We start from the raw sequence: 12185 nt of genomic DNA on the forward strand, positions 1-12185 counted from the left end.
GCTTTCCCGTACGCTGACTCCAGTGAGAAGCGTGAGGAATCGCAGGGGAAGCGGCCCCGAGTGTACGGAGCGTACTAACATCTGTACGGCCCGTACTTTCGGCCCGGACTGGCTTTCCCGTACGCTGATCCCAGCGGGAAGCGTGAGGAAGCACAGGGGAAGCGGCCTTGGGTGTACGACACGTACCTTCATCTGTACGGTCCGTACAGCGTACGCCGATTCCGCGGGAAGCGTGAGCAAAGACAGGAAGCGTTCTGAAGAGTGTATGGCCCGTACGAAGAGTGGTACGACGCGTACCAACACCCGTACGAACCGTACGAAAGGCGCTCCGACACGCACAGGCCCCAAGAAGGTGAATATTGGCCCCAAAGTGTGCCTGGTGAAGAACTGTGGCCCTATTGAACATTGAACTCAAGTAACTGGAACAAGATTGAATGGAAGAGGGTATTTTGAAGCCTGCTTGAAGAGTCTTTTATATAAAGAGCTTATTTTTGATAATACAGTCTTGTGTCTCTGTGTGGTGGGTTGGTGGTTGGTGTGGGACACCCTAAATGCTTAACCTCATGCCCTCTGGAATCTAGCCTGACTGCTCGCACCACGTTACCTAGAGGGTGAGCAGGGGTTATTTTCTAAGAGTAATCCTTTGCCATGACTTAGAGGAAAGGGTCCCTGCGTGTCGCAAGTGCATACCTGCGCCAACCAGAGACCCCGGATTCTAACAAGGTCCCTGAGAAAAGTGCCACCAGCGGTTTGTGGTCTGTTGCTACTACAAACGGTTTCCCATACAAATACAAATGGAAGTGGTGGCACCCCCAGTGGATAGCGATGGCTTCCTTTTATATTTGCGAGTATCTCTGCTCAGTCGCGGTAAGGGATCTGCTGGCGAATGCCACTGGGGTCCATTCTTCTTGAGGGTTCCTTCTTTGCAAGAGGACGGCTCCTAACCCGACCGGACCAGCATCCACGGCGACCAATGTTAACTTGGTGGGGTCAAAGAACACCAGGGTAGTGGCTTCTGAGAGAGACTCCTTGATTTTCTCGAAGGCCTGGGCCTGTTCCTCGCCCCACTTCCAGGTGGTGGACTCCTTGGTCAGCTCGCTCAGCGGCGCCATCAGGTTGGCCAAATCTTGGATAAATCTTCCACAGTAATTGACCATTCCAAGGAAGCTGCGGACTTCCGTGACATTGGTGGGGGCGACATCTTCTTTAACGTCCCGCACTTTCTCAGGATCTGGGTTAACCCCTTCCGCTGAGAAGGTATGGCCGAAAAATTGCAGTTTTGTGCATAGGAACTCGCATTTCTCTCGATGAAGAGTGAGGCCAGCATCTCATATCCGGCGTAGTACTTGGAGTAGTCGCTCATTGTGCTCTTGGATAGTTTTGGCGTGAATCATGATGTCATCGCTGACATTGATTACCCCTGGGATACCTGTAATTAACTCCTGTATCACATTTTGGAAGACCTCCGCGGCACTGGATATCCCAAAACTCAACCTGGTGTATCTCCGGAGTCCCACATGTGTGGAAAAGGTGGTGATGTTGCGGGAGGCTTCATCCAATACCAGCTGGTGATATCCGGACCTGAGGTCCAGTTTTGAAAACCAACAGGCTCCTGCCATTTCTCCCATGAGATCATCTATCGTGGGAGTGATGTGGCGTTCCCGCTTGATCGGGACGTTGGGAAGTCGCATGTCGACACAGATCCTCACCGTGCCCGGCTGTTTGGGCTTCCGGGCAACAACGATGGGAGAAACCCACGGCGTGGGACCGGACACTTTTTCGATTATTCCTGCTGCTTCTAGCTTCTTGAGTTCCTCCTCCACCAATGGCCTCAGGTGAAATGCTATCCGCCGATGTCGTAGAGCGACAGGCAGGACCGTTGGGTCGATGTGGAGATGGATTTCTTTCCCTCAGAACTTTCCGATCCCCCGGAAGACTTCCTCGAACTCGCCCAGGATGTGCTGCAGGGATTCCTGGTGTACTCTGAACGCAAATGTCACGACTCCCAGGTCCTCGGCTGCTCGGCACCCCAGCAGCATCCCTTGACCGTCTTCTGTGACGTATTCGTTGGTGGTAACTGACTGCGTGCCGTGGGAAATTACCGTCCGGAACCGCCCACGTATTTTCAAGGGAGTTTCTTGGCCATACGCAAACACTGTAATCATTGAGGGGTGTAGAGCCGGCTTCGGGTGCATGGTGCTGTGTAGAGCGGCAGCCATGATGTTAATGGTGGCGCCCGTATCCACAACTGCGGTGACCTCCTGTGACCCCACTCGGATGCTGCATTGTGGTAGGCGTCGTGCCTTGCGGGTGGCGGTGCCAATCATGTGGATTTTGTGCACCACTCTCTCCTCCTCTTCATCGTCATCCATGTCACTGGGTGCTGGATCTTCTTCCTTGAGAGTGTTCGCCGTTTGTCGGGGCCTGCGGTACTTTTTTGACCGGCATACCTTTTCGAAGTGATTGAACCTTCCGCACCCCGAGCACCTTTTGCCTTTTGCAGGACACTCCGCTGCTGCGTGCGGCGATCCTCCGCAGTATCCACACGACTTTGGCTGTCCTGGGGACTGGGTTCCTGCTCCTTTCTTGCTCCACTTCTGTGTGGGTCTGGTCGACACTGCATTTACAGGTTCGGTCTTCACTGGCGCTTGAAGAACTGCTTCCATGTGCGCCGCCCGCGCTTTCGACAGCTCTTTAGTCCGACCCATCGTTAGGATCTCCGCCAACGGCTTCCCGGACTCTTCCAGTATGCGCTCTCGCAGCTTGGCTGAGGCGCAGCCCTGGATGATCTGCCCTCTGATTTCCTCAGTCTCATCCCGGAACCCACATGTGGCTGCAAGGTTCTTCAGACGGGCGTGATACGTGTCTAGCGATTCTTCCTGAAGCTGGCGCGCTTGCCGGAAGATGAACCTCTCATAATCCCGATTGGCCAGCGGTTCGAAGTGTTCATTAAGGGCGGCTATCAGTGTCAGGTGTGTTCTGGGAGCGGCCTCCCCTAGCGTTTTGACGATGTTGTGAATGTCTTTTCCACCCAGGCGTATAATCATTGCCCTTTTCTGGTCCCTATGGACCTTGGTGGCTTCGAAAAATATACGCAGCCAATCCTCCCAGTCCTTCCACTTGGCCGCAATCGTTGAAGGTGGCCCCTCTACTATGAAGGGTTCAATGGGCGGTATCGTGGCCATGGCCAATGCTCAGCGCTGAGCGTGGTCCTCCCTGGCTTCTGCGGGTGTGTGCGCACTGCCTAATGTGCTTCTAGTCCTCTCGGGCCTTCCCCTTCTGTCCTTGTGCTCGTGTGATTGGGGTCTAGCACTGCGCACTGTGCCTGCTCCTGACTAGTGGGCCTCCCTCCTAGGTGAGGTTGTGAATAACTAGGCCTCTGTATTTAAAGATGAGTGTTCCTGACTTCCCAGCATTCAGGGCCACAGGCACTCAGCTCCAGGTACTCACAGGGTGTTCCAGAGGCTGCCCCCCCTTCAGCGACACGATCAGCAGGCACTTGTAGGGCATACTCGCGTTGGAGCACCACGACCGGCACTCTGTACAACCTGGACCACGTGGCTGGCAGGCTGATGGATCTCACGTCTCGAGCGCGAACACCACAGCGCCTCCACCGGGCGGTGCGGGTTCACCGCGCACCAGGCACACCACGAGAGGTACAGTGATCCGCACTCCGCGCTGCGCTGGGGCACGAGCCCCGCGAGCCAAGGGCAGCGCTCGTGGCCGCCACAACAGCGCACTACGCGTTGGTGAGGGCACGCCCGCCCTCGTCGCCAGTTCGTGTTGTGTTCTCCGGCCCCCGTCTGTAGATGGGACTGCGACCGCCGGGAGGTCGCGACTGTAGGCCTACGATATGAATAATTGGAGACACAGTGTGTACTTTACTTGGTCCGCCGTCGTAGCCTAAAGTGGCGTACGTATGAGCGTGACGGTCCTTTATTGGCACAACCCACGTGCCTGGACGCGTACGCATTTGGCATATCGCATCACCGTCACAACATTACAGGGACACAGCTCGCTCACACCTCTTGAAGCCGCTGTTGGTATGTTGGTACAGAGCTCGAACACACCTCTGATGCACGACACCGAAACGCATCACTGCCCGGTTCCAGCTTGCCTACCCCTAAACGTACTGGTGCCCACATGTCCTGCTGCTGGAACAGCTCGCGCACACCTCTTGATGCACGGACGCTCACGCATCCCGCTAGTGGTCACAGCCAGCTCACACCTCCTGATGTACATTTCAGAGACACTGAAATGCACCACTGTCCAGTTTGCCTATTCCTAAACGTACTTGCGCCCACATGTCCTGCTTCCGGAACAACTCGGCACACCTCTTGAAGCTCAGGCGGGCACGCATCCTGCTGCGGGGCAGCGCTCTCTTACCCATCAAATGCACAGACACTGACACGACCTCTTGCCTGGTCATAACTTGCTCAAACACTTTGATGCCAGGCGCCCATCACGCCCGCCCTCCTGTCCGGCACTGACGGCTCCTGTTGATGAAACAGCTTGGTTAAAATGGGCAACGTTTCCTGTAGACTGACGGGAAATGAAAGACCGGGGTTTCTACCACCGCAGAGCCTGGTCCATGCGCGCCTGGATGAAGCATCTTTCATCGCTAGGACCCCATCATTAAGAAGCATGTTTGCACTGAAGAAGGACCACACGATAAACGACAGGCGCTGCGGACAATACTGTAATGTGAAGGGAAAAAATCTTTAGCACATGCATTTTGCATCAGAATGACCAAGCATTGCTTTTGGAGAAGATAACGAAGGAATATGATGGAAGGCGGGCTTGGCAGCACAACACTGACCTATAGTTGATCTTCAGGAAACAAGGTGAGAAGAGAAAAATGAGTGAATGCTGCAACCTGGGTGGCTTCTCCACTACCCCCAACACCTCTACCACAGTGACCTCCCCAACAGAAGAGTTGCAGTTTGAGACTGACACGCTAATGCTCTCACCGATCTTGGTGAACTGCCTCATTGGTGTCACTTCCACCACCTTCGTGCTGATGGTGTCCCTCAGCCTTGCGGTCTTCATCTCCAGCATGAAATCAGAAGACTTCTCCTGGTAGCCGCGCATTCTGATCCTCAGGAACCAACTTCTCTGCGACTTGCTCCTTGTCCTGACCACCATTCCACCAACTCTCTACAACCTGATGAACAGAGAGGTGGTACGGTACGGAGTCAAGTGCTACCTGCTCATCTTCACCATGTGCACCGCCATCATGTGCTCCTTCATGAACCTGGCCTTCATGGCCTTCGAGCGCTACTACTACATCTGCCACTCCATCCACTCCATCCCCAAGTTCACCATCAGCCGGACTAAGGCAGGCCTCTGCACCATGTGGCTCCTTGCCCTCACTATAGCGTCCATGTACATAGGCCTTCTCACCAGGGGACAGTCCACCAGCGGTAAGCTTGGGGGATTTTTCTGCGAAGCTGATCGCCTGGAAAGAAATTTGGGCTTTCTCCATGAGGCCATCTTGTATCGAAAGTTCTCGATGATGTTGTGGTTCTTCTCCTGCTTGCTGGTCTTTGTGTACTCGTATTATCGGATGTACAAACTGGCCAAGGACACAGTAGAACCCTTTCAGCACAGCAACCACCAAGCTCAGAAGACGGTCTTCTTCTATGGTCTGATGTATGCCCTGCAAGCCATACCTCTGGCTTTCAAGCTCTCCTTAGATGCTTTCCTGAGCAGCGGCTTGATTAGCAGGCAGGTATTTGCACTTGTGGACATGGTGAACCAGACTGTTGTCATGATGATACCACCCTGGATCTACCCTGTCATTTACGGACTGAGGAACAGTGAGATCAAACTGGGGATCTGGTCACTATTCAAGAGTTCTGCCAACAACAGAATTAGAGGACAACCAACCATGCTAAGACAATGCTTCGAGGATAGGGAGGAGATAAGGCCAAGCAGAGAAGACGGCTAATATGGTCTACACCACAAGCATAGGACTCTTGAGCTGTGTCTCTGTTGCGTCTGTACATCACATGAAGAACGCTTCTGGTTGTGATTATTGGTGCCACCCATACTCTGCCAGGAGTAGATCTCACACTGTATGCCTATGCAAGGAGTGTGGCTCACATCTAGACTCTGTGTATGCATGTGGTGATGTGGTCACACGATTATGATGTGTAACTCAAAGTGAGTGAATCAGTGTCTACATATATCGATCAGTGTGTGCATTACATGTATGTTATACACGTGCACACATAAATCCTGGAACATAACTAACAAGCATTAGAAATGCAATAGAGGGGGAGGAGCCTAGCGCTTGACCAAGATGGCCACGTGAGCTTTGAGCTCCCGAGACCCTCGTGCCCTCCGTCGACTATCCTGTCTCTAATCCTGTCTTTATGCATGGCATCGTGCAGATGACTCGTCAGGGAGGCGATTGATGCTACCCGAGGTCGGATCGCCCACCGGGAACCGGAGTTACGCATGGCGGAGGATTGAGGCCTATCTCCGAGGGATGCCAGGGGCTAGAGTTGGCAGGATGCCCAACCTCTAATTGAACAACAGCGGCCGGGCGAGGTGTGAACTACCGGACGGAGGTCCCCATCCTTTCACTTTCACTTTCTCGCCCTTTGTTTGCCCTGCCCAGGGAGTGCTCTCGGCTGCTTTATTATCATTTGGACGCTCTGCACGCTACTCTGGCGGCCCATCGCAGGACTGAGCACTCCTGATTCCTTTCGCTGAGAGAGGGCCGTCCTGTTTGAACCGACCTGCTTGAACCAACCATGTCGGGCAAAGCAGAGGTGGATCGTCTGAAGCCTAAGGCCACCAGGCGGGGAGCCTATACTCAAGCCAATAATATGGACCGCTATGCCCAGCAGAAGGGGTCACCGGGTGGACCGAGCCAGTCGCCGGATACACAGAAGACCGCTTCACCCTTGGCCCCGGAGCTATCGCTGCAGGATGTCATGGGCGCGCTCGAAGGGCTGCAGACTTCGATTGGGAGACAGTTTGATGCCCTGGCGCACAAAGTGGATACCATCTTGGTGGACGTTAATCTGATCCGCGCGGATCTGGGCAAAACAAATGAACGAGTTAAAACCTTGGACCTCAAGACCACGGGCCTCGCTGATGATGTCTCGGAACTACAGACCGAGGTCCGTAAGTTGCGGACCGAGAGTGATCTCGCCGCCCGTCGGCTGGAGGACTTTGAGAGCCGGGCCAGGCGCAACAACGTGCGCGTTATCGGGGTCCCGGAGTCCTCGGACGAGACTTCTGTAGACCTGCTCATGGAGGACTTGGTGCTTAACCATCTGCAGCCTAAGGGTCTTGGGAAGTTTTTTGCAGTTGAGAGGGCCCATAGAGTGCCGGGTGGGAGGCCCAAGGTGGGAGCCCCACCGAGGCCGATTGTCGCCCGGCTCTTTCATTTTCGAGATCGGGACGCTATCCTGCAAGCATCGAGGGTGACGGGCCCGGTCCCCTTCCAGAACGCGTCGGTGAATTTCTATCCTGACTTCACCCAGCAGGTGCAGAGGCAGAGGCAGGGCTTCCTGGGGGTGAAGAGGCGGCTTCGGGAGAGGGAACTGAAATATGCCATGCTCTTCCCTGCCAGACTACGTGTGGTGTACGAAGACCGAACATTCTTCTTTGAGTCGCCTGTCATGGCCGATGAATGGCTGGACGCTCTGCGACGGACGGGAGAGGTCACTGCCGCAGATGGGGACAGTGTCCGGGATGAACAAGGCTGATGTCTTCGGAACCGGACTGACTCGATTTGACTTTAGCTAATGACTTGAACAGAATGCAGTAAATACGGAGGGTTGTGGGAGGACGAGGGGAGCTCTTTCCTCCCTTCGGGTACTTTTTGTAGATTTTGGGTTTGGTAGGGCGACAGGCACACTGCAAGTTGGGGGGGCTTTGTAAGCTGCAGCAGGGGTGCAGGGTGGGGGGGATAGTTGGGATTTTGGGTTTGTTGTTGGGGGGTTCGTTTCTGCAAGGCGTAGTGATTATTTTCAGGACTGTTCCATGGTGGCTCTTCGGGTGTGGGGTGGGCCTCTTTACGTGTGGGGATGGGGGGTAGGGGTTTAAGTGTTATTAGCTGGAATGTTAATGGTTTGGGGGATCGCATTAAGCGCGGGATTGTTTTGCAATTCTTGAAACGGTCATTGCCGGATGTCGCCCTACTGCAGGAGACGCACCTTATAGGTAACACGTGCTATGCTCTTAATAGGAAGGGTTATAAATTCATAGCTCATTCGGGATTCACCTCTGGGTCCAGGGGTGTGGGCATCCTAGTCAGAGCCTCGTTACCATTTGAGGTGGACTCCACCATTGTTGACGATAGGGGGAGGTTTGTGGCGGTGGCGGGGCGGTGGGAGGGAAGAACTTTGGTTTTAGTTTCGGTTTATGTCCCGCCGGCCCTGCAGGCCTCCACGTTCACAGATCTGGGTAGGGCCCTGCTGGATCTCCCGGGGGGTATGCTTGTGGTGGGGGGTGATTTCAATGCTGTCGGCTCTGGGCTGCTGGATAGATACCCGCCCAGAGACACAGGGGGAGCTCAGAAGTGGCTTCCAGACTTTCTAGACACACTCGGCCTGATAGACTGCTGGAGGCTCCGGCACCCCACACAGAGCCAGTACACCTTCCACTCCGGGGCGCATGGTAGCCTCTCTAGGATTGATTACCTGCTCACTCTGGCTGCGCACGCCTCATTGGTGTCCGAGGCCAGGCACATGGCGCGTGGTATATCGGACCATTCGCCAGTGTGGGTCAGGCTGGATGTCGGCCGTGAGGGAGGGGGAAGGGTGGCTCCTATTAACCCTTGGTACTTTCGAGACCCCAAGATGCGCAGCGCACTGGTGAAGACAGTTAAAAAAAAATTCAAGGACAATCAGGGATCCGTGGACTCGGCTGTGTCGCTGTGGGAAGCATTTAAGACCGTGCTGCGAGGGGAGGCCCTCTCCCTTGTAGTGGCGGCCAAGCGGCGGAGAGATGGCGAGGTTATGCAGGTTGAGGAGGAGATCGTGGCTTTGGAGGGAGCGCTAGAGGAGGAGGTTACAGAGGCCTCACTGCATGAGCTGAGCTTGAAGCAAGCCGAGTATAAGGACCTGGTGACGAATGCCGCTAAGACCCTCAGTAGGGAACAGCAGGGCCGCCTGTATGATGTTGGTGACAAGGCCGGGAAACTGCTAGCTTGGTTGGACAAAAAAGAACGGGTTAATAGAGTAGTGCCGGAGTTGACGGGAGAGGGGGGAGAGGTGATTGTGGAACCTGAGAGGATTGTACAGTGTTTCTCGGACTATTTCCGTATGGTTTATGCCTCAGTGTCGGATAGGCCGCCCGAGGACTCGCGTGACCTATTGCGTGATATCGCTTTGCCCTGTCTCTCTGACGTAGATAGGGATGATCTTGATGGAGACATAACGGTCGATGAGGTGGCGGGAGCTATCCGCGCGCTGAACTCGGGTAAGGCCTCGGGCCCGAATGGCTTGCCGGTTGACCTGTATAAGCTGTTTCCGGATAGGGTCGCCCCTCACCTGCGCGCCATGTTCGTGGAGGCGCGGGGGAGTGGGACCCTCCCGTTGGATCAGCGACTGGCGACAATAGTTGTTATACACAAAGATGGTAAACCCCGAGATAAGTGTGCTTCATATAGGCCTATCTCACTCCTTAACGCTGAGCCGAAGATTCTGGCTAAAATCCTGGCGGCCCGATTGATCAGGGTACTTGGAGACTTGATCCACCCAGATCAATCCGGTTTTATTCCGCATCGTAACACTGCGTTAAACCTTCGGCGCCTTCATGGTGTAATCGCCAGGGCGGGCACGCTGCGTGAACCAGCTATTGTGGCGTCTCTCGATGCCACGATGGCATTTGATACGGTGGAATGGGCATATTTGTGGGCTGTGCTGGCCAAGTTCGGCTTTGGCCATGGTTTTGTGAGCTGGGTGAGGTTGCTGTATGAGGGACCCCTTGCGAGTGTGGTGGTAAATGGCCGGGCATCGACTCCGTTTCAGCTTGGGAGGGGTACTCGGCAAGGTTGCCCCCTGTCGCCATTGTTGTTCGCCCTCGCCCTTGAGCCGCTGGCAGCGTGGATACGCTGGCACCCGGATATACGGGGACTTAGATGGTCTCCCGACCACGAGGACCGCATTTCGCTATATGCTGATGACATCCTGTTGTATCTTGCCTCGCCCAAGAAATCACTTATAGTGGTCTGTGACGTTCTTACATCTTTCGGTAGGAATTCGGGTCTCGTCATCAACTGGAGTAAATCGTATTTATATGTTCTGAGTGGCGAGGCTCCACCGATCCCGCGAACTTGTTCGATCCAGATCGCTCAGCAGGGCTTCGTGTATCTGGGGATCTTTATCTCCACGGACTCCGCTTTGCGGTATGAGAGGAACCTGCTCCCCCCCCTAGCGCGCCTGCGGCGGGATGTAGAGGGCTGGCGGAGGCTGCCGCTCTCCCTCGTTGGGCGCGCTGCCTTGTTCAAAATGATGTCTCTCCCCCGGTTCCTCTACGCATTGCAGAATACTCTAGATTGGGTACCGGCCAACTACTTTCGGGAGGTCGAAAGCCTCCAACGAACGTTGTTGTGGGATGGGCGGCCGCGAATAGCAATTGCTAAGTTGACGCTTCCATGGTATGATGGGGGTATTGCGCTTCCAGACATCCGACGCTACTATTGGGCCACCCAGCTGAGCGCGATTAATCATGGTCTCTATGGCCCTGTCCTCAGCCCTGGTTATGCCATGGACAGGTGGTTGCTGCGTGGTGGTAACTATCACAGGGCGTTGTACTCGCGGTCCCTGGACTCGTCCCTCACGGGGCCCACTGGGGTGGCGGTGCGTGTGTGGAAGATGGCAACTGACTCGCTGGGCTGGAAGGATAGGCTCACCCTTGCTACCCCGCTGTTTGAATCTGAAAGATTGGGTAGGCTTTGGCATACAAAAGGTTTTGATAAATGGGACTTGATCGGCATCTCCAGGGTCGGAGATGTGCTGATTAAGGGGAGGGTGAAGTCCTTTGAAGAGTTGCAGAAGGAGTATGAGCTGGGGACATCCGAGTTTTTCCGCTATGTTCAGGTGCGTCATGCCCTCCGGTCAGTGCTCGTGGAGGGTGAGAAGGTGCCTGAGTCCTCTCCTTTGGAGGACCGGATCCTTGATGGCCATATGCCTGAGAGCACGATCTCGCTCATCTACAAGAAATTGATAAATGTCCGTGCGGATATGCTTCTGGGGCTGCGTGACCAGTGGACTAGGGATGGACTCGAGTTGGATGACGAGGATTGGCAGTCTGCTGTTTCCTCTCCCAAGGAGGTTGCGATCCTGTCGCGTCTGAGGCTGGTGCAGCTCAAAATACTGCATCGAGTGTATGTGACGGGGCCAAGGCTGGTTCATATGGGATTCTCTGAGGAAGGCCTATGTAGGAGGGGATGTGGTATGGTGGGTACTTTCCTGCATATCATTTGGGAATGTGGTGTCATCACGGAATTTTGGAGGAGAGTCCATGCAGTGATGGGGGAGGTGACGGGCATTGCTATGCAGCCGGAAGCGCGGTGTTGTCTCCTGAATGTCTGGGGGCCCACTGATCACGATGAGGCACAGACCCAATGGGTAACTCTGGGTAACATGGTCGCTAAGAGAGATATCGCGCGATTGTGGGGCTCCGTGGGGCCCCCCACATTGACCGCGTGGAAAGAAAATATGGACTGGAGTATGCTCAGGGAAAAGACAGTATATTGCGCTAGAGGCTGCCCTCGGAAGTGGCACGCCATCTGGGGGCGGTGGAATCAATACAGGGGGGGAATATGTCTTGCCCCTGATTTGGATCCCCCCGAGGAACAGCTTTCTTCTTGACATTCTTTCCAGCTCAGTATATAAGATGTGATGGTTAAATTGACTTCTTGGGCCTCTGCTGTCCCCCTTCTTCCTCTTATCACAGTACTGTGACTGTTAGATGATTGGGGTCCGGCCTCCCCTGGGGGGCTATCACCATGGGCATTCAGTGTTCTTGCCTTGCTGGGGTTTGTTGTGTGTTTGTGTTTATTTAAAAATGGAATCTTTTCACTGCTCCTTTAATGCAATGTCGACGCTTCTCTGTCCTTCTCTACCGAAGCTGCCGAACCTCCGGGTTGTCGGCTGAATAGCTGTGTCCAGACTTTTGACGAAATAAAGGTTTTTAAAAAAAAAAAAAAAAATCTGGTA

The 12185-nt window shown here is 54.5% G+C and overlaps 1 protein-coding gene across 1 annotated transcript; it reads left to right on the forward strand.

The window, feature by feature from the left end:
- The first annotated feature begins 5167 nt into the window (after nt 1-5167).
- On the forward strand, nt 5168-5950 carry LOC146799204 (olfactory receptor 14A16-like). Its single transcript, XM_085627857.1, has one exon. The coding sequence runs from the start codon at nt 5168-5170 to the stop codon at nt 5948-5950; it is 783 nt and encodes a 260-aa protein (XP_085483983.1).
- The last annotated feature ends 6235 nt before the right edge of the window (nt 5951-12185 follow it).

This window comes from Triturus cristatus, chromosome 9 (assembly GCF_964204655.1).
Source record: "Triturus cristatus chromosome 9, aTriCri1.1, whole genome shotgun sequence".
Lineage (NCBI taxonomy): Eukaryota > Metazoa > Chordata > Amphibia > Caudata > Salamandridae > Triturus > Triturus cristatus.

Coding starts and splice junctions, on each gene's coding strand:
- LOC146799204 (XM_085627857.1), top strand. CDS start 5,168: ATGAACAGAGAGGTGGTACGGTACGGAGTCAAGTGCTACCTGCTCATC.